This window comes from Perna viridis, chromosome 1, assembly GCF_037379345.1.
Source record: "Perna viridis isolate PV_CMFRI_1.1 ecotype Kerala chromosome 1, ASM3737934v1, whole genome shotgun sequence".
Taxonomy (NCBI): domain Eukaryota; kingdom Metazoa; phylum Mollusca; class Bivalvia; order Mytilida; family Mytilidae; genus Perna; species Perna viridis.
Genome location: NC_142445.1, coordinates 45,247,079 through 45,270,333, shown reverse-complemented (window position 1 = coordinate 45,270,333; position 23,255 = coordinate 45,247,079). Strand labels below are relative to the sequence as shown.

General features: G+C 32.3%; 1 protein-coding gene across 1 annotated transcript in view; it reads left to right on the top strand.

Annotated features, from left to right (window-relative positions):
• Positions 1 to 9,149: 9,149 nt before the first annotated feature.
• LOC148628957 (uncharacterized) overlaps positions 9,150 to 23,255 on the top strand; it is a 30,880-nt gene continuing 16,774 nt past the window's right edge. The window contains exons 1-10 of the mRNA XM_088541498.1: positions 9,150 to 9,233; positions 13,767 to 13,865; positions 14,252 to 14,349; positions 15,666 to 15,794; positions 16,936 to 17,070; positions 17,866 to 17,927; positions 18,541 to 18,602; positions 19,424 to 19,527; positions 21,312 to 21,522; positions 22,396 to 22,461. Of these exons, the coding sequence (XP_088397624.1) occupies positions 9,167 to 9,233; positions 13,767 to 13,865; positions 14,252 to 14,349; positions 15,666 to 15,794; positions 16,936 to 17,070; positions 17,866 to 17,927; positions 18,541 to 18,602; positions 19,424 to 19,527; positions 21,312 to 21,522; positions 22,396 to 22,461 (1,033 nt within the window). The 5' untranslated portion in view covers positions 9,150 to 9,166. The remainder of the gene's footprint in view (positions 9,234 to 13,766; positions 13,866 to 14,251; positions 14,350 to 15,665; positions 15,795 to 16,935; positions 17,071 to 17,865; positions 17,928 to 18,540; positions 18,603 to 19,423; positions 19,528 to 21,311; positions 21,523 to 22,395; positions 22,462 to 23,255) is intronic.

Sequence of the window (23,255 nt, the reverse complement as noted above, 5' to 3'; positions counted from 1 at the left end):
ATGGAGATTAGGCTTCACATCACAAGAAGCAAAATGCACCTATAAAATGTACAGAAATGTTTTTCCTTTCAGAAACTGTTTAAATTTTTTAAATGAAATGAGAACTTTTTTCACAGCACTATGAGGAACAGGGGTAATTTCTGCGTAGGACTATTTTTGCGTACGTTCCAAATGCTCATTGGTTGAATTGGTGGTCTGTAACCTAAAGAGTCACTTTTTGTCTTAGAAAAAATAAATAACTATACAGGTATCTTCCTACACACATACTGAATGCATTTGCAAAGTTTCAGTGAAATGTGACAAGCACTTTCTTAAATATTTGATTTTTAAATATAGGGTAACCAAGTTGTGCCAGCAAAAAAGTGAAAATATTCTACCATACTGAAATGCATTAAATATTTGCAAAGAACTTTTTCTGACTTTTCAAATAAAAAATATCAATCACAACTTGTTTTTTAACAATATTAATGAAGAAATAGTTTTAAAAGTAATCATTTTCTGAGAAATTGGTCTATTTTTTAAAATTTATTTCTGACATGCCTCCCCCTTTTTCTTGATCACATGTCAAAAATCCTAAATCTTTAAATTTTCACAAAAGGTGATATATTTGGCTTTAAGTTTGTAAATACAGTGTTTTCACATTAAAACATGACCAGTAAAGGGCACCTAAAGCAAAAAAAGTGCTCAATAATGGATTTTCCATGTTGCCATAGGGGAATGCTTATATGGCCTTAACCGCAGTAATGAAAGTGAGTTTTGCCTCATTTCTAACCTAATTTTTGCTCAAATCTACACAAAACTTGATTTCAAGTGCTTATTACTACCATATTTAGGTAAATATAGCCCTCAAAGTTTAATATTTGATATTTTTACTAAATTTTCTACACTTTTTACAAGATAGGACATAAAAATCAGCCAAAAAGACCAATTTTCCATAACTTGGACCTATAACTTAAAAAAATGCATATTTTGAAGGATTTTTGTAGTGTATTCCTCTCATGGCAAAGTTAACAAGATCTTCAAGTAGTTTAAAGCTATTTCAAGAAACTTTTCATTTTGCCATGGCTTCAGCTTAAGGCTAAAAACCACTAATTCCACTTCCCATAGGCTTCTATGCTAATTTCACAATATTCAATGGCTTCTCTGGACTTTACCTTAACTTTAACCTGCAGATGACTATATATCAGCATGATTCTACGTATGTCAGCTCACAATCCTCAGAATGGCATGTGGGGTTAGCAGACTTGCAGTGCAGTACTGGTCACCGGAAGTGAAGGGTCTATAAATAGCATGGGAAATCCCAGTGTTTTCACAAGATAGGGGTACATTTAAAAATCATTATGGAGATTAGGCTTCACATCACAAGAAGCAAAATGCACCTATAAAATGTACAGAAATGTTTTTCCTTTCAGAAACTGTTTAAATTTTTTAAATGAAATGAGAACTTTTTTCACAGCACTATGAGGAACAGGGGTAATTTCTGCGTAGGACTATTTTTGCGTACGTTCCAAATGCTCATTGGTTGAATTGGTGGTCTGTAACCTAAAGAGTCACTTTTTGTCTTAGAAAAAATAAATAACTATACAGGTATCTTCCTACACACATACTGAATGCATTTGCAAAGTTTCAGTGAAATGTGACAAGCACTTTCTTAAATATTTGATTTTTAAATATAGGGTAACCAAGTTGTGCCAGCAAAAAAGTGAAAATATTCTACCATACTGAAATGCATTAAATATTTGCAAAGAACTTTTTCTGACTTTTCAAATAAAAAATATCAATCACAACTTGTTTTTTAACAATATTAATGAAGAAATAGTTTTAAAAGTAATCATTTTCTGAGAAATTGGTCTATTTTTTAAAATTTATTTCTGACATGCCTCCCCCTTTTTCTTGATCACATGTCAAAAATCCTAAATCTTTAAATTTTCACAAAAGGTGATATAGTTGGCTTTAAGTTTGTAAATACAGTGTTTTCACATTAAAACATGACCAGTAAAGGGCACCTAAAGCAAAAAAAGTGCTCAATAATGGATTTTCCATGTTGCCATAGGGGAATGCTTATATGGCCTTAACCGCAGTAATGAAAGTGAGTTTTGCCTCATTTCTAACCTAATTTTTGCTCAAATCTACACAAAACTTGATTTCAAGTGCTTATTACTACCATATTTAGGTAAATATAGCCCTCAAAGTTTAATATTTGATATTTTTACTAAATTTTCTACACTTTTTACAAGATAGGACATAAAAATCAGCCAAAAAGACCAATTTTCCATAACTTGGACCTATAACTTAAAAAAATGCATATTTTGAAGGATTTTTGTAGTGTATTCCTCTCATGGCAAAGTTAACAAGATCTTCAAGTAGTTTAAAGCTATTTCAAGAAACTTTTCATTTTGCCATGGCTTCAGCTTAAGGCTAAAAACCACTAATTCCACTTCCCATAGGCTTCTATGCTAATTTCACAATATTCAATGGCTTCTCTGGACTTTACCTTAACTTTAACCTGCAGATGACTATATATCAGCATGATTCTACGTATGTCAGCTCACAATCCTCAGAATGGCATGTGGGGTTAGCAGACTTGCAGTGCAGTACTGGTCACCGGAAGTGAAGGGTCTATAAATAGCATGGGAAATCCCAGTGTTTTCACAAGATAGGGGTACATTTAAAAATCATTATGGAGATTAGGCTTCACATCACAAGAAGCAAAATGCACCTATAAAATGTACAGAAATGTTTTTCCTTTCAGAAACTGTTTAAATTTTTTAAATGAAATGAGAACTTTTTTCACAGCACTATGAGGAACAGGGGTAATTTCTGCGTAGGACTATTTTTGCGTACGTTCCAAATGCTCATTGGTTGAATTGGTGGTCTGTAACCTTAATGCAAGGTAAAAAAAAACAGAACTGACACGATAAACAAACATAACATAAAATTCACTCGATAATACTTCCAATTCTCTTAATGGAATATATGCATCAACATACTTATATGGACTAAATGATATATCTAGATAAAGGAATGATCTTTAGTCAATTCAGTTTCATCCGGTTAATGTTTTGTCAGTACATATATGTTTTACAAGATGGGGCATTTCTTTTCAGTCAATGATGGTACTTATCGTAGAATCCTAATTGACCAATAAATATGCAAAAATCCTAACATATTAAGAATATCACGGTTTTTTTATACGGATACTTCGAGTATTTTGAAATTAATTGGCACGACTTGTTATCATGACATTTTAAGTTATTGTCTTGATTCAACTTTAAAATCTTGAATCATCAACTTTGTATAATTAAGATCAATTATCGTGGACTAGTCTTGAAATTTCATATTGAAGTTATTATTGGAAGAGTAATCAAGGGAACCAAGGTTATAGCACTAATCAAAAGAATGTAATCCATGGACAAGGACCAGACAAGTCATGTAAAACAGACATACACAACAAAGAACACAAAGTAACTAAAAATACAAAGCAACAAAAGCAAATGAGCAACTCGGACTCCACTGAAAACTGAGAGCATGGACCGGGTGCACCGGTAGGGTAAGCGTCCTCTGCTTTTCTAGAAACACCCGCCGAGTTGTTCGTTAAAAGTCATATCCGGGGTAGACGAAAGAGGTGAGGAATCCCATAATAGGAAGGCCTCTCTTATTATCTTAAAGTTTCAACTCATTATCTGAAATTTCAAGAAACAGCATGCGAAAAATGGGTGATAAAGGCTTCACTAAATTTTGGTGGACTTTTTGTTAATTAAATAATTATATTACACTATAACAATAAAGTTGAAAACGATAGCATTTTCCGTATGTCCGTTACAGGTATAATACCACTATTTAGGGAGAAGTAGTCCCTAAAAAACGTAGTTCCTGGGATGCATTGTAAATTTTTGAGATTTAGCCAGTATATGCAAACTGGATATTATGTGAAAGCTTATGTCAGGTACACACTGAATACAACAGTTGAACTCTGAAGTAGCGAATAATTTGTCAGAGTCTAGTTCTGAAGCCCATTGATTTGTCAAATTTCCAAAAGGAAAGTAGTATTTTCAGTACCTTTCTACTTTCACTTCACCGTTCTTTCTCAGAAGCCATTAAAGGTAAGCTGCAAATTTTATGAGAGAGTCTTTAAAGGGTCCCCTCTATGATAAAACCTGTTGAAGTTCATTTTAACAAACTTTAAAAAAAATTATTTGGACCTTGAAAATTGCTTAATTCAACATAGAAAGTAATGGAACTTTTAATAATGGTTTTACACCTACATCCTTCATTTCATGCATTATAAAGCTAGTACATCGTTGCTTCTAGCAGATAATTGAGTTGATAATTGGACTGTCTTTGTGGATATAAACCACTAAAATCCCCCCAAAATCTTTTGTAACACAGTTTTAGTCAATCATTTGCACGATGTGAGAGACGCTGACCATCAGCTGACTATTTCTATACTTGGTTTAATTTTTGTTTCGTGCTGACATATATACTCAATACTGTTAGACCCGGTTTGCATTCATATGTGGTATTTGTAATTCATGACGGACTGAGGGGTCTCTTAATTCCCTTGGCTATCATTTGGGGTCTATCACGGACGGTGTAAAACATCGAAGCGTTTACAGTCCCTGGCCATAGTCATACACGCGTGAATGTGGGTCATGGTGTATTCGGGGATATTATAGTACATGTGACCACGTTCATTCATTCATTAATTAAATGCATTACCGGGTGATTTAATGTCGATCCATGACCTAGAGATCCAATTTGTGATCTGCACGCTTATATTGTACAGCATACAGCATTTGCTGAATCATTATTTTTCGGGATAAAATCAACACGTTCAAGTTATTGGTGCATGCCAGTCAATTGATGAGAAATCTCCAAGGGCGAAAAAAATAAACTTGTTTTCGATCATCATTCTGAAATTTTGTAGGTAGGTACGAATTTATTTTTTGAAATGAAATAAGTCATTATAGTGACACCAAACTCAGAATGTAATGAAAATCACGGCCAAATCTCTTTTTGGATTCGGCGTTTGAGATATTTTTTGGTTTGATGGCGGTGGTCAAAAAAAAAAATATCTCAAGTGCCGAATCCCAAAAAGGATTATCCACGACCAAGAGCACACTTACGTCATGTGTGTTTATACAATCGATTCTAAATATAAACAACCAGTATTTCAAACTCTTTGTTTTTCTGTCTACATGTAGGGTAAAAAAACATCTTTGGCTTTATTTTCTTCTTTTTTTCTGAAAGACAATCGGCAGACTTTTTGATTGTTATTTTTTTCAATATCACAAATAAAAACTTTTGGGTAGGGGGTCCAATGGAAAAATGTTCATAAAGCAGTCCAGAAGGTCCAATGGAAAAATGTTCATAAAGCAGTCCAGAAGGTAGGTATAGATTCTTCAAAATGTACTTTATTAAAAACACAAGTTGAATATGGTCCTTATTTCTTCACATTTTGCTGGAGAAAAAACTTGGGTACCAAGTTTAAATAGGACCTTCCTTTAACAAATCTTTTAACAGTTTATGTTCCATACACGTACGTGTATATCGTGTATATGAACTTTTCGACGTTTTGTTGCAAAACACATGGCATTTGAGGAATCTACTGCTCTTTACTGTAATATGAAGTATCAGGGACTCTGTATTAAACATATAGAGGTTATGTGCACATAAAAGTACTGTGTACATGCAAGTACATTCCCGTGGAGCTAGCTCCTACGATTTTTAGTTTTGCTATAAATGTATATGTCAGACTGCATATAAACTCTTCAGATGATTTTTAATTTAACCATTTTTTTTGTTTATGACTTCGAATAAAGTAAAGTTTGTACATGTACATAAAAATATAATTTTAATCACCTTCGTACTTAAACATTGTAACTGTAATTATTACTCTTTTTAAAGACGTTTACCACATAAAATCTTTTTTAATACTTAAAGTTTACTTATCAGTTTTTGTCAAATTTCCGATTCATAGAAAACCGTCACATTATGACTTAATGTACATGTTATTGCGTGTAAATAAATTTTGAACTGTACAAGTACGACGGATCCGTCAAGTCTACATTTGTTAAATCAAGTATATTTTATACATGTACAAAAGTACATTAAGGGCAACCCGATCAATTGGCTTTTGAAATCAAAACACTTACATTCATGTGTAATGGAAGTGACTTTAATCTGTGTACGTGTACACATGGTTTTGCTATTATTATCACGTGATTATTATATGATTTCGTTATGGAAATAAATAGTAGTGAGCTCAGCTCGGTGTTTTACCGTTAACTGTGATGATTGGGGGTTTTTACGGTCTTGACTATCCTTACGGATCTCGCACGACCGCCCCTTACGGGGATTCTGTAAGTAAATGTCTGTTAGTAGTTGGAGGTAGCGGAGCCCAGCCTTCGGGATACCCGACCGAAGAACTCAGTCAGAGTATGTCCTACTAGCGGCTAAGCTGCTATGTTGACGCTCTGGCCTACTCCCAGACCCCACGTGGGTCCGAGAGCGTTTCCCAACTCTGTTTGGGAGTACGTCAACGTGAAGAGTGACCCGTTAACTGTTGAGTCTCTGTATTTTACATATACGTAATGTGTATATATAACACATGAGTGACAATCGTCGCAATGATTGGTCAATTCAGTAGGCATTTAGTATTTAAGCGAGTTCATTGTCGCGGTTTATCGCTTCTTCTATTGATAGCCATTCAGCCTTGTAGCACACTGTCTCTACGCTGTGAGACTGTTACAGTCTGCACGTTCTTTGCTCTTAACTAATCTACGGTTATGCCGTTTTCTCATAGGAATGTAACATTCCGAGAGAATACTTTGGTTTCGATTTATTTGGACCTTTCGGCTTCTTTATACGCTAATTTATCATGAAATTATTTGTATTTCTGGTTTTCTGTCGAGCTACAATTATGGCGCAGTGAACAAACGTTTAGGGTGTTAGTCAGTCACTTCCAATTTCATTGTCATACCGGTTAATTTTGAAGTTATTAAGCGTTATGCATTTATAAGCGATATGCACCATTGTTTTGTAGCAAAGGTTTTGTACTTGGTCAAATAAACTATGTGTGTCTAATGGAGGTTTCATTTAGACAGTGTTACAGTTACAGAGCCCAGTGCACGAACATACCACACAACAGGGTGTCCTAATAAGGTTATTTAGTCTGAATTTAAGTAGTTGAAATAGACACATAAAATCTAGAAAAGCGAATACATTAGTGAATGTTCGAACATTTTCCATCATTTATTAAAAGAATAACACATTACTTATATGGTTAGATTGGTATTGCTGTTTTCTTCTTTCTATGAACACGAACAAAATCTTAACTTGACAAACCTTTGATTATTGTTCACGTTTCTATAAATGTGCATGTATTTGTATTAATCAAGATTCTCCCTCTGCACATGCAATGTTCTTTAAAAATGTTTTATAGCCATAGTGATGTCAGATGATGTTTTCCTTAGAATGTTCTATAGACATTGATTTTGAATTACACAGTTAGATTTACTGTATATGATAGATGTAGAGTAACACCATACACTCAATCAACAAATGCAGGCATTGATATACAACTACATGTATGTTAAAAAAAAACAACATTTTTTATTCTTTTTGTAAAATATTAAAAATAAATGCGGACTCTTTTTTCTTATATGTGCAGATAGACAAATATGGATGAATCGCTTTTCTGTTAAAAGGATGGGGCTTTTGTTTAGTATCAAGACATTATAATACTGCACAGTTTTTTATTTAGTTGTGAAGATTTACAGGATTAAATGAAATAGAGATTCTAAAGAAAAGTCAATGAAATTGTTTCGAAATACTGAATGTACATACACCTTACGTTGGTTCTGAAACCAAACGATACTGGCAGTGCCTTTGGATATATTTTATACAGCTGCAAAACAAGTACTATAGTATAATAGATTTTTTGTCCAAGGAAACATTCTTCAGGCTACAAATGTATATAACTATTTAGAAGTTGATTAAAGTTGTTTGATACAAGATTTAGTAGAAATATTGATTTTGAAGTGTTAACTGTGAGCCAGTATCGATGGATTTGGCCTTAAAGTCCTTCATATACCGGTATTGTAATTTTGTTTCATAAGAATTTCGAATGTTATCTGTTGAGTACATCACTGTAAGTGGGAATTTTTTATCCATTATGCGTTTTATTCTCTTTTCCTAGAGAACTATTTAACCAGGACTAATGTAAAAACAAAGACCGTATAGTTGTAAATTCTTAGCAAATCGCACACTACTAAGTTGGTCCTAAGGAAGAGTAATTGACAGACTTTTGAGGTAATTGAAAATGGAGCATTCCCAAACCCCGAATTTGTCTATATATATATGTGTGTGTGTGTGTGTGTGTGTGTGTGTGTCTATTTAATATAATAGTGTCACCGCAAAACATTGTATATTGGTATTGTGCTGACAGCAGCGTCATCGTCGGCGGCGTCTCTGTCGTCGTCCATATTCACTTGGTTTTCGTGCTATGACTTTATGCTTTATAGTTGATCAATTGTTTTGAAATTTTAATATGATTTTATTAACTACTAAAGAAATGCTGTTATTTGATTTTGAGTTTACGGCCCCTACCATTTTAAAATAAAGGCCATCCATGTAACTGACAGATACAACACCGTATATTTCTGTTAATCTAAACAAAAATGAAAAAAAAAACCCAGAGTCCACAATTTTATCAAGCAAACTTATATAAAGTGAAATGGCCAATCCTTAACATGACATAGCAAGTTCAACACATCCATGCAAGTACACCTTCAAGAAAGAAGCATTGTAATATGTATATGACTTGTCCTATGGCAATCCATAGTGAAATTTGTTCCCCATTTAGATGTTTAGTAACACAGGATAATAGATATTTATCAACATGTGCATAATTCAACTATTGATATCAACAAATGGAGAAGTTTTCTAGACAATGCAAACACGTTCAAGACAAAACGTATGCATGTTCAAATTTGCTCTTCGGGTAATACCAGTCTGCGTCCATACTTGCTCCTCGGGCAATACCAGTCTGTGTCCACACTTGTATTAATAAATAAAGTATCTTTTTTTACCGTTACGTGTACGGAGTCGAGAGTCTTGTTTTATTTTTTTTTTTAAATAATCGGAGTTACGTCCCTTAGTTGAAATGGCTGCGTATGAACGACGCTTTCTTATATTTTTACTATGCTCATTGTTTGATATTACCGTTTCTGGTGAATATTTTAATGTTTTAGTTTAAAACGATACCAATAATTTAATCAAATCTCAAACTACTTTTTCTTTGAGAATTATAGTAAAAAATTACTTAATACTAATAGGAAAAAATAGCGTATTCAACCGAAACGTAAACACTATAATATACCAGTGTACCAGGATCATTTGAACTTGGCGACAAAAATACTCGTATACGAGTATTGTGCACAATACTCGTATTTAATAATATACGAGTATTGTTCTGAAAAAATTAAAAGACCACAATACTTGTATACGAGTATTGTAAACAATACTAAGTATTGTTCACAATACTATTGATTGTTAACAATACTAAGGAGGGAACAGTTTATTACTAACTATGATTGTATTTGTATATACTAACAAGTATCTATAACAGTCCTTTTCAGGACTACCAACAGCCCTTTTAAGGGCTACCAATATTTTTTCGAAAATAATGTAGTTATACAAACTAAAGTCGTAAAAATGAGTAAATAACAATATGATCATAAGACAAGATAAAATGTCAGATGGTTATTAAAAGCCAATAATCAACAATACTCGTATACAATACTTAATTACTTGATTACACTTTACAATACTCATAAAACAATACTAAATTGTTTATTAGCAAAAAAAATCAATAATCAACAATACTCGTATACAAATTACAATACTCAGGTAACTTTTTAATAAAATACCTGAGTATTGTGCACAATACTCGTATACGAGTATTCTTGTCGTCAAGTTCAAATGATCCCAATACTAACAAAAAAACATCAGGAGTCCTTTAAGGCACTGTACTTGGCCCCATATTATTTTTTAATTTATATAAATGACTTATCTGAATGCGTGCAATACAGTAAACTGAGATAATTCGCAGGTGACAGCATAGTTTATAAAGAATAAACCCTGAAGATTGTCAAAAGCTACAAAAAGACTTGAACTCTGCTGGCAGGTGGGAGCAGGATTGGTTCATGCATTTTCACCCTGTCAAATGTAATGATCTTAGTGTCACTCAAAAACAAAAATATATAGCATATACCTATAAACTCCCATAGCCATTCCCAGGAAAAAGTTTACTCCACAAAATATTTAGGTGTACATGTTCCTCTACAATCAAATTTAAAATGGGATAATCATGTCAACAACACAGTGTTCTCCCCAGGTCAATATAGTGCTGCGCTTTACAGCACTATTGAGATTGAGCCCTGCACTATCGAGATCGGTACTGTGCTGTCTAGCAAACCAGCGCTGTGCGATAAAGTTAACTTTGAGGATTAAAAATCAATTACAACAGGAAACGTGTGTGCCCTGAGGTCATTTACGGCACCTTACAAGGTAATTAGCTCTTGAAACCGATAGCAGTAATCATGCTGTGGTCAATTGATCACCGCGTGACCACACAGGTGTCTGAAGCCAATAAAAGGTGTCAGTCAGATACTAATATATCTTATACTGAACCAATCAAAATTGACTATGCCTATGGTAAAAAATTGCTCAACCCTGGCCAAAAGCATGTGGCTATTTATAAATGCAAAGGTGAATAATTGCACAAGTTTCAACATTAAGGAGCTGATTTACCTTATAAAAGAACATATTAAATTCCCAAACAATATTTATTCCATCAGATACTTCCAAAACACTGTGAAAAGAAAAAGGAAAGGGTTGTCTTTTGTTTACATTGCCATGTTGTGTGTCAAGAGCATGTTTATTGGCGAGAAAATTAGTTAAGAAATAGATTGTAAAATCCCCAAAGTCTAAAAATAGTACAACAGGTGTGGTGAAATTTTTTTTTTGGTAAATCATGATATAGGGTTTTTGTCATGAATAAACTACATCTAAACATAACATTTAAAAACAAAACAGCTAGTGAGCCAACTTTAAATAACAAGAATAAGATTTTTATGTTTTTTCCTGGTATAACTAGGTCAATTCCACACTACTGACTTCCTGAAAATTTTTGGAAACATGAATATTAAGACCAGAGTAGTCTATTACATGTACCTGATTAGATAATATTCTAAATCTATAAATATATTTAGAGTTACTAAGACTAGAAAAAGAGTTTAATAGAGATTGCTCTTAATCAAATGAATATCACATTCAAATGAGCCATTGAGGCCCCAAAACAAATGAAAATTGTAATTTCCAATGGGTCTGCTGTCAGCAAAAAATTGAAGAACACTGGGTGTGTATGAATTACAGGAAATATTTATGTAGAATTACTTGTCATAATTTGATAGATTATCTTTAATTTTTCTGTTAATTTAAATAGGAAAAATAAAAAATGGTATTAAAGTTATAATTACTGCAAAAGAAGAAAAGAAGGTGAAATATTTACATACAAATAATTTATTTAAACATAAACAGCAATGTACAAATGTACATTTTTAATACATTGATCAATCTTTATATAATACATTAAATACAAAGTGGCATGTTTCAACATTAGACATATTAATGTCATGTAATGTGCGCTGAATACAGCGCTATCTTGAAATCCTGGGGAGAACCCCGTAACATGACTGCATATAAAAGCAAGTCAATCTGTAGGTTTCCTCAGAAGAAATCTCAAAATATCGTCAACAAAAGGTAAGGCACATGCATTCAAAGCTGTAACATGACTTATTATTGTTCAACCATTTGGGACCCTCATCAAAACAGCAAATAGCACAAATAGAAGAAGTCCAAAGTACTTATCATAGAATCCTAATTGTCCAATATATATGCAAAAATCCTGAATTCCTGACATATTAAGAACATCAGGGTTTTTTTTTAAACGGATACTTCTGGTATCTTGAACATAGTTGGCACGACTTGTTATCTTGACATTTTAAGTTATTGTCTTGAATTCAACTTTAATTCTTGAATCATCAACTGGTATCACAACCCAAGTTAAGTCAAAGACATGCTTTCAAATTTAAATTGGTATCCTTTACAAGTCAGACATTTAAGATAAAGATTGATTTTCTTTTATAAAATTATTTATAATATTGTAGCTGTATCATCATCAAATTTACCTATTCCATCAGACAGTAGAAAAAAAAACACAGCAACCAGAGATTGAATTTTAGAATTTTTTCCACTAGTACTGAAAATTTAAGTTTTTTGGGTTATTTCTGGATTAACTTATATGAAATATAGAATTCCACTTGCAAATTTTAGCAAGTGGAAATAATTTCTACTAGCAAAATTGATTTTCAACTTGCATTTAGCTAGTATTTCCCCTTAAATTTGTTCACTGGCAACCCATACAACTTTAAGCACATTCAGACCTCAAAAGACTGCTACAAATACTCGTTCTTTCCCCACACAATTACACAATGGAATTAACTACCAATGCAGTACACTTCAGCCAATACAGTAGAGGGATTCAAGGTACTGTTACAGAACCAGCCTTATTCCTATCTTCTATTCATTGCCTAGTAGAGGGATTCAAGGCACTGTCACAGAACCAGCCCTTATTCCTATCTTCTATTCATTGCCTGGTAGAGGGATTCAAGGTGCTGTCACAGAACCAGCCCTTATTCCCATCTTCTATTCTACTCCAAATAGTTATCAAATGTAAATAGTTTTGAAGTGTATATATGTTTGGTTTCAATCGTCAACTTGTTTAAATTCATCAGCATCCTAATTTTGTGAAATCAAATTAGACATTCAGCTTATGATCTTCGACAGTGAAGGAACGCTAGAATAAGAAAGAAGAACAGTGCAGTGCTAACACATATGAATTTGCTAAATGAATTTGTAAACAATACCATTCATGTGATAAAATGAAACATACTAAAATGCTGATGATAACATAGATGAAATCATGAATTCACTAAATGAAATTGTAAAGAATATAACCTAATATCACATACTAATCAGAGAGTAGATCTCGCTGTTTTCAAGACAGAAGCTATTCTCGCCAATCAGCTATTAAAATTTTATTTCTCAATGAAAATCATTATATGATAACCCGTTTCTGAGAAAAAAATCTTAGAAATATGTGGAATGTTTTGTCTTGAAATTTGGGCGTGAACTTGTTTCACAATAAAGGAAAAAAAAATCAGTTTGTGGAAATTACCTGCTGGCAAGAACAAGACCTTGACCAGTACATGTATGATTTATGTTTGGTTTTAGCCTAATTTTGCACTTCATTGCCTTTTGGGAACACACCAATTCTTTATTTTAAATATAAAATAGGAAAATGTTTATGTATACGCATACTCTGATCCCCCTAATGCACAATATCATGGGTCACATTGTATAACAGTTTTGCTAGAACCAGAACACAGAAAAGTGCACATTTTCAGAATCTGTGGTGCTTGAACTAGGCGTCAAGTGTAAATTTTGAAACCACGTACATGTATTTATCCAGATTTCCTAAGAACAGGAAAATCAAGGACAAACTCAGTTTTTACACCATTTTCAGCCATTTTCATGCTGTGACTGATCCAAAAATAAAATTAACTCTTCTACATGCCTATATCTAATGTGTGTATTTCACTGATATATATGCATGCATTGGTTTTTTGCTTTAATTTTAGATTTCTCTCCAAAGTTTAAAGACTTTTTACCTAGTGTTCTAGACAGGCACTTGAAAGTGTCTCGCCACTTACCAGTTTGTGTTATTTACAGACAACCAGGTAATTTATGATTATTATTCTTGAGTGAAGCGTACATATTGTTATTCATGAGTCATTTTTTATAGTAAAAAATTCACATATTCAAACAAAAATTAAACCTTCAATTTGTATCAGTTTATACTTAATGTCTTTAATTCATGACATTAGTGCTATTGTGGTACATGTATTTTTTACATGTGTCCTGGTACTTGTAACTATTCTAGCTTAGATTTTTTTATTTAAAAGGTCAAAATATTTTTACTTTAATGAAAGTGAATGTAACGAATAATACATACATGTAAATGCAGTAAATACATGTATATTGTACATGTTTGAAAAAAGCCCGACCTAAAATGCCAGCTAAGGATTTTTCTTAGTCCCTTAGATGTTTTTTCTTTTTTTGACAGGTAAAGGCTCTGCATTAGAGAATGTTGTGCATGAATTATGGAGCAGTAAAAAGGAAAATTTCACAACATGGGAGTTTGGATCCTATAGTTTTGGAGAAGTATGCAAATATAAATTGTATCCCTTTTGTAAAAAAAAAGCGTATTTGGAGAAATTTTGTAACTATTTGAACACTGAAGTACAAAATAAGAATTGGTTAATTCAGAATGAACCAAATGCTGTAAATCTGAGAAGGCAAAATGCACTAAAGTTGAAAAATATAGTTTTATTAGGAAAAAAGGCTATTAGGCTCAGATCATTTCTCTTGAAGGGAGGGGTCTGGGATTTTGCGTTGAGTTTTGGCAAATGCAGAAGCAATTATATTTTTTCATAAGCAGCCAGAGATAAAAAAATATTGGAAAATCTACATTATTAAGTGATGGGGGAGATGTTGAATTAGAGTTTTTTCTGTCCATGGCTTAGTAAAAATTTTTTTTGAATTAACCCAGCCCCCCTTTTATGTATAAAAATGGTCAGTGCCTTAGACATCCACAACCTGATGGTGTTGTAATTGACTGGGAGAAGGTTAAAGTGAAACATTTCTCTATACACAAAATGAACCCATTATCAATTTCCTTGGAAATATCCTGATACAGAATAATTGTCCTAAAAATGATGTATACAAAATTGTGTCTACCAATCCACACCCTTAATTTATACCAATTAAGATTTATATCATGCATGCATGCGTTTCTATTTCACCAATTATTAAACAGTCATCATGCCCATTATTCAGAAACAAATAAAAAAAACCAAAAAACCCAAACAGGAATATATTTGATATTCTAGTGTTTATTTTGTCCAAAAACACTCAAAAAACAAATGAGCACCATTTTCTCATTGTTTCTGAATATATATACTTTGTCATGAACCATAAACAATATATTAAATCTGATTAAAATGACAGGTTCTTTATTAGCCGAGGAGAAGAAAAACTTGAAATAGCTACTTAACATGTTCAAAACTTACTAGTATATAATAAGGGATTCCATGTTGATCATGAAAATAAAATACAATCAAAATCCACAGAAGAGGATATTTTTTTTTAGTTGCAATGGCATGAAAATGCTGTCCCTAACAGTTAGAACAAAATACTGCCAGATATCTATGAACAGATGCATTGGATGAAAAAACCCATCTTTTACCTCTGTGAGGGATTATTGAGGCATTGAAAAGATTACCATGTTTACACACATACCATATATGAAGGCTGGGATTGATTTTGGTATTCAAATGTTCTCTTATTGACACAAGTTTTCCTGAAGTATGATGTAGTTTGACTTGTTTGTTTAATGGTGTTCTTTCCTATAGGTGCCTTTTAATAGAAGGGAGTTTTGATTAAGTTGCATACCAATAAAACTGTAATTCTGTTTTTAGAATACTAAAATTCACTACAGACAGCCATCATCTGTACCCTTACTCAGGTGTTTCTTAGGTCTTACTTCTCCACATGATTACAATGACCAGCCAAGAAAAACGAAGGTTAACAAATGGTTGGATAAATTGGTAGGTAGCATCTACAGTCTTGAATACTGTAAACATATTAATTTTCGCTTCTTTTGCAGTATGAATGTTCCTTGGGGTATGTATGTAATGTGGGGATTTTTGATCCACCGGAAAGCATGGCCACCATTTATAAAAAAGAACATAGGAGTCAGACAGTAGATTTTTTCGCATCTACATGTATTTCCAAAAATCAGTCAGATTCTGATATAGGCTTAATGTGTTCAGCATAATGAGATCTATCTGCTTTATAATTTTTCTTTCAATCTGTGAAGTCATGTTGGAGTTATTGCCATTTTTCAATGGGTTTTTTTTTTGGCTATTTTTAATGTTCTTTCTTTCAAAAAAATTTATAGTACTGTTGTAGGGATTTTTCATCCATGGAAAAATGTAGCTGCTGTTATTGCCATTGAAATGACATATTTTTACTTTCAGCCATTATCTTGAAAACTGTGATAGATAGAATGAAACTTTCAATTACTGAAATGATCATTATGATAAGGCCAACTAAAGGTTTGTTGGGATCAAAGTTTTTGGATAACTCCTTTTTCAAGTTATTGCTCTGGAAAGGCAAAAAATTATATATTTTTAGCAGTTTTAAGCCTATATCTTGAAAACAATATTAGATAGAATGAAACTTTAATAATCCTTATGATAAGTCCTACGAAAGTCTTCTTGAATCAAAACTGTCTGTGAATTCATTGCTAGATTTATTGCCCTTGAAAGGCAATAATTTAACAAGGTGAGTCATTCAGACTCCTGGGAGCCTCTTGTTTAGTATTATGTTTTGGTCATCACCCAATTATTTCTCATTGGTTACCTCACAGATTCAGTGTTCACAAGAAACTTTCTAATCCACAGACCCAAATCACATTTGATTTTTTTTATAGATATTAATGGCCTCCAGCTTCAGACTTCTTGTTTATCCTGAAGACTGCAGATTATACTGTGGATTGAATAGTGAAATTTCTTTCAAACTCAATATAGGTGGTTAGAATTACAGTCATTATTATTTCTGTGAAGTAAGGAGAAATTAGATTAAAACTTGCCCCTCTCTCATATCTTATTTGATTAAATGTAGTTTATATAATGTTTTTTTGTTATAGATATTGTGATATCTGTAATTGGTTCATATATTTTATAGGTAAAGAATTTACAGGATCAAATACAGGATGCTACTGAAGACTGTCTAGATACTGCTACTGGAAAATACAACTACACCATTGTAGCTTTTCCTGACCATTCGAGGCATTCTGAAATAGAAGAAATGGTTTTTCAGGTACATACTTTCCATAGAATGATATATTGTGAAAAAAGCTACATGAAACTTCTTTGGCTTTGATGAAAAGATTATCCTCTTGTTTTGAACATTAATTGAAAAGAACACACTTGTAGTGGTGTATATATAGGTATTATGAGAAGTTACAGATTAAGTTCGACTTTGGTTACGGTTGAATGATTTTTACGGAAATGTAAATGTAGAACTACATGTTCATAATTAATGAACACAGGTCTTATTATACCCACTGCAAACAAAGTTTAGGCGGTATATAGGAATCACTCTGTTTGTCTGTCCACATTTCTTGTAAGTGCAACTCCTCCTAAACCGCTGATCTGATTTTGATGAAACTTTATAGGGAGGTAGGACATCAAATGTAGATGTGCATGAAGAAATATGACTTTAAAGGGAGATATTTGAACTTACAGGTTATATCTCCAACTTCATTTAATGCATGGGGTATTCTTTTTGTGAGCTTACTTGCAGTATTTCTACTTTTATTTAGGAAGATTAATATAAAACACAGATTAGTACTTTGAAAGTACTTTGATTTGTGGATACCAATTTTTGTGGATGAGGGGAGAAACACAATTTTGTGGATTCTTGAATTCGTGGTTTGGAGGTTTTTAGTGTACTTATCAAAAGAAATTTCCTTTTTGTTGGGAACCAAAATTCATGGTTTGTCTAACCCACGAAATCCATGAATATTGGTACCCCACAAACAATAGTATGTTCACAGTATACAAAACTGACTCTTGCCAATATTTTTGTAACTTGATTTTTGGTAAATTGTAGGTGTCTGAGAAAAATTACGACTCTAAAGCTTACATCAGTCATATTCATTCCATAAATAACAGGTAAATTTTAACTTTATCAGTGATATACATTCAATGGATAACAGCTAATGTCAATGTCACTTCAGTTATATTAATTCAATGCATCACAGCTAATGTCACTATCACATCAGTTATATATATTATTCTGTAGAGATCAGGTAAAGGCAAACTTGAATTCTGTATGAATAGAAATATAACAAATATAACAAAGAAATATATATTGTAATATAAAGTGTGGCATGTATTGTAATGGAATTTAGTATTATCAGTTGTTCTGATGAGATGAGGTACACTCCCCTTAATCCCTTTCTAGATTAGGATCTCATCGGAACTATAATGACTAAACAACATCCAGATAAGTGCTGAAAGTTGATATCTTCTTTTTTTTAAAACTGCCTATGAAAGGAACAATACTGGACCTACTAGTATACAGAAAAGCCAGTTATCTGATCAATACTTAAAAGGCAAAAAGTACTGACATATCAATAGAGCATTTCTTTTGTACTCAATTACAGAAATTAAGAATTAACTGCTGATAAAAAATTTTGCAATTATGTGTCATGTGATTTTATCAGATGGTTTAAATTACTTTTATCATAAATCCTGTTACATTGCATTCATTCAATACTTATAGGGATATACGTTTGAAATATGATGTAAGAGAAATTCCAACAGTAATTGTCATTCACAGAAAAGGTAATGTATTTTTTGTTTTTATTTCATTGGTAGGAGTTAAAAAAGCTCAAATATCAGAGATGTAGAAATGTTGAAATTTAATCATGTTTTCTTCATTTCCATGAATACTTTTGACATGCATTGACACAGGTGACATAGTGACATTAAAAAACTATGATTGATGGTTTGCTCTGTAAAAATTTATAAAAAAAAAATGACCAAACAAATAAAAATGCTATGCTTAAGGAGGTAGACCTAGGGTAAAGGACATAACTCTTGAAATCAGTGATATACTTGTATCATATTCAATTTCACCAATGTCTTTCAAGCTTTCATTGAATTGTTATGTAATAATAGTAAATATTTTTGTAATTAAAAAGAATTTCAGGTAAAAATAGATAGATCCACCAATTAGTAAGTCACTCTGACACTTTATAATTATAAACTTCAATACCTTCATTGATGGAATAAGACATGATAAGTGTTAAAGACTGCAAATATGGTTAATAAGATGCTTTCAAATTCAGTGACTTATATTTCATTGCCATTATTTAAAAGGTTGGAAATAAAGCTGTCGGAGGATGTTTTGAACATCTATTTAACTTATACACTCTATAAATCAAAAATCATGTTATGGTAAGGTTTCAGGCCATAAGCATATCCTTTAAAGTACTAAAATTGAATTTATAAAATATATGCTAAAAGTTTTGAGAGATTTGAAAAAATTGAACATTGTGTTTGTTAGAGGTGAGATTATTAAAAACCCTTTGCATCATTAATGAAACTAAACTTCTGTTGAAATGAATGTTTTTAATGTTTTGTATTACTGGTAAATCTTTCAGATTTAGATAATACAGTATACAGATTCACTAAGCAACACATGACATATTCATCTCTAGATATTTTTATGAAAGCAAGGACCATACCTGTTCCCCATTATAACATGGTTAGTCATTATACTATATAGTGGGTATTTTTTTCAAGGTACTAATTTTGGCAAATTTTAGCAGACTTAAAAAAAATGCCAGAATAAATTCTGCAAAATATTTATGCACCTTTCTGCTTGGCAAATGCCAAATCTTACACCAGCCATAGGGTATATTCAAGAATAGAATATAATGAGCAGTAACTCATTCAATAGAGCATTGTACCTGCTGTATATGTATGAGTTCAGAATCATGAACGACTCAAAATCTTTCTTTTGGAAGATGATGTATGCAACTCAAAATTGATTGTTTTGAACTTTTAACACAGACTTGTAATGTGTGCTATAGTAAATCTTGCTTATTCTCACAAGTTGAGACAACACCGATGCATCTTTAACAAAGTTTTTATTTGAGTAGAAATAGCTCCACCCCTCATAAGTAAAGCCTAAACTTCTAAACACAGGGTACATAGAAATTATTGATGACACATTTGATTTGTCAACTTGGTACAGTCGACTCCACTTAATCGCATATCGCTTTATTGCATATTTCGGTTATTAGCATAATTTTCTCCTGCACAAAACCATTTCCTATTATTCTATTAGCAAAAAACTCGCTTATTTGCATAGGCCTTGCAAGTGCATTTCGGTTTATTGCATAGTGAATTTTGCCTCATCCAGGTAAAGACAGGTTTTCCCAAATTCTGTTTTAAGCCTTCGGGTCATAAATATGTCAGTCATATTTATTGTTGTAAAAACTATATCATCATCAATCAGGAGGTGTTAGTATGGATTAAAAACATAATGGACATGAAAGACAATTTAAATGATTTTTAATTACATTAAAATAAACAAGCGCCTAGGTGAACAATGACTTTTGACGACATGCCAAACATCACCTTATGATGTGGCTTGGGGTATTTTTTGTCCCTATTTAAATTCTTCCGACTGCAAATATTATCAATGTAAATTTAATTTTCTTTAATGAGCTGAACAGTTTTTAGTGAGCTTGGGTTACTAGGCATAAATATAAACCGAAAATTAAAAGTCATCATTCATTCAGAACAATGTCTAATGAAATTCAAATACCCTAAGGTGCCCCATACTATCCACACTTCATAGGAATATATCGAGGTCAATGACACGTATAATACACAACTATCAGTGTACAATGGTGATGAACAGAGGAATAAAAACACACAGACCATTTCAAAAGCCCACAAACTGCAACATTAATGAATATTACACTGAATCCTGGCTGAAATATGAAATATGGGATTTTCTTTCATAGAAAGGTCAGGAAATTACTGGACTATTTATAGATAAGAAACACGTGGTAAATACACACAACGTTAAGAAGGTCAATAAACAAGACAAACACAATATATATTATTATTTATTGATAAAAGAACAATACAATGAGAAGGTCTATAACAATTAAATACCAGATCAGAAATGTTGAACAGTGATATCCCTGGTTGATCCACAGTATCGTCGTCTTACCTGAATTCACACTTCCGGTAAAATCGTAATTTCGGTTATAAGAATAGCCCGGTTATTTGCATAATTTTTACTGGCAAATAGGCTATGCAATTAAGCGGAATCCACTGTATAAACAACATTACCACTATTTGTTAGAGTCTTATTGTTAAGCCATGCACTAGTTTAGATTTCTCTCTTTTGAATTATAGGGGCTTAAGAAAGACTTTGGTTTACAAATTGATTCATTTATGTCATAAACAAAACATGGCAGCTAGTCAAATCTGTTAAAGAAATTATATTTCACTCATTTCTTTCCATTTCAGAATATGTTTGAACATGATGTGCTGGGACTAGGGGTCCAGAAACAGATGACCTATATACCTAAGTTGATTACATTTTACTCCTATTGGGCCCCAGAGATTTATGCCTACTTGTCAGCTCTTAACAGGACTATAGATGAATTGAGAGATCTTGGCATTGAGTTGAGCTTTGGTCTTGTGGATCTGACTGATGAAATGGCTGAATCAAGAAAAAGTATATTGACATTTTTTTTATAATAATCCTTTAGAAAAAATGAGAAAAGAAATATTTAAAAAGGTGGCAAACCAAGAATTTTGATTCCCAAATTAAAGAATTATTAACTTTGAATTGTATGACAGGATTATCAAAAGGTCTTGTGGATCTGACTGATGAAATGGCTGAATCAAGAAAAAGTATATTGACATTTTTTTTTATAATAATCCTTTAGAAAAAATGAGAAAAGAAATATTTAAAAAGGTGGCAAACCAAGAATTTTGTTTCCCAAATTAAAGAATTATTAACTTTGAATTGTATGACAGGATTATCAAAACCATGAATTCTAGAATCCAAGAACTTGCACATCTCCCCTTAAACGCAAAAATTGAAACCCACAAATATAAATACTTTCACAGTATTAAATACATTAAAAGAGCATTTAGAACCATTTAAAATATGAAATATTAGAATCCACACATTATGGTGCATAATACATGATTTATTTTCAATCTGTATATGAAATTAGGCAAGAGTTCAAAATTAGTATTAGTCCTAAGTCCAGGACTCTAAATAGCTGATGAAGGACCAAGGTGCTACTCCTACCATATATTAGATTTACTCTTATCAAGGACTTCCACTTTCGTCCCGTTAAATTTTCCTTCAGGATGAAAGAAAGTCCAGGACTCTAAATAACTGATGAAGGACCAAGGTGCTACTCCTACCATATGTTAGATTTACTCTTATCAAGGACTTCCACTTTTGTCTGATGAACTTTTCCTCAGGATGGAAAAAGTCCAGTATCTTTCACTCTTGAACTTATAATTAGATCCCTGTTTGGTTTAGCAAGATTTTGGTGAGTTAAACTAAACCATGTTTTTATTTGCTTTTCAGTCGTAAGCAGATATATTCATTCAAGGATAGCTTCAAGACTTCCATTTTCTCTTCTATACTACAAAGGTAAGGTATCTTTCAAAAGGGTAAACTCACTTCAAGATAGACATTTTGGGACTTTGTACTTCTGGTACAAAAATGTATATCTTGAGAACTTTTACTTGATTGTTAAACCTGTACAATGATGTTCCTTCCTGTTTCCACAGCATTACCCAGAATTTCTTTAGGTGTTTTGTTTTATCAATACAAAAAAGTTTTGATCTGCAGGGTTAAATAATATAGTATACATCATAAAAAATTTGTAATGGATTTTATACTATGAAATAATTTAGGTATTCAGACACATTAGAGAAGCCCTTTTTGAGCCTTTCTTTTATTTTGCTTGTTAAGTACTTCTCCATCTAAGAATCAGGCAAAATGTGTATAAAGTGTGGCATTTAAATACAGAGATTTTATTGCATTATCCAAGTATTTATATCTCATAAACTCAAGAAATTACTGTCAAAGTGTTTGTAAAGTTTGTCTTTTTAAGATATTGATAGGTCAAATTTAGTTGAAACACACTATGGAATAATGGTTGGAAAATTTTCCTAACTTTTTCCTGGTATAAGAAGTCAAAAAATATCTACGTCACCAATGCTTCAGGATAAATTTGAATAGCTTTTCAGTTGTTTTCTAGATGTATTTGAATATGTTTGAGGCAAAAAAGACCAAATTGAGAAAAATGATAAGCCATTCATTGCCCGATTCTTATACAGAATGGTACTTAATGTGATATTGACCCATTATTTTTTACATGGAAACTTAAGAACAGAAGAATCAACTGTTTTTGCAAACAAGTTTATTCTTTGTGGATGGTC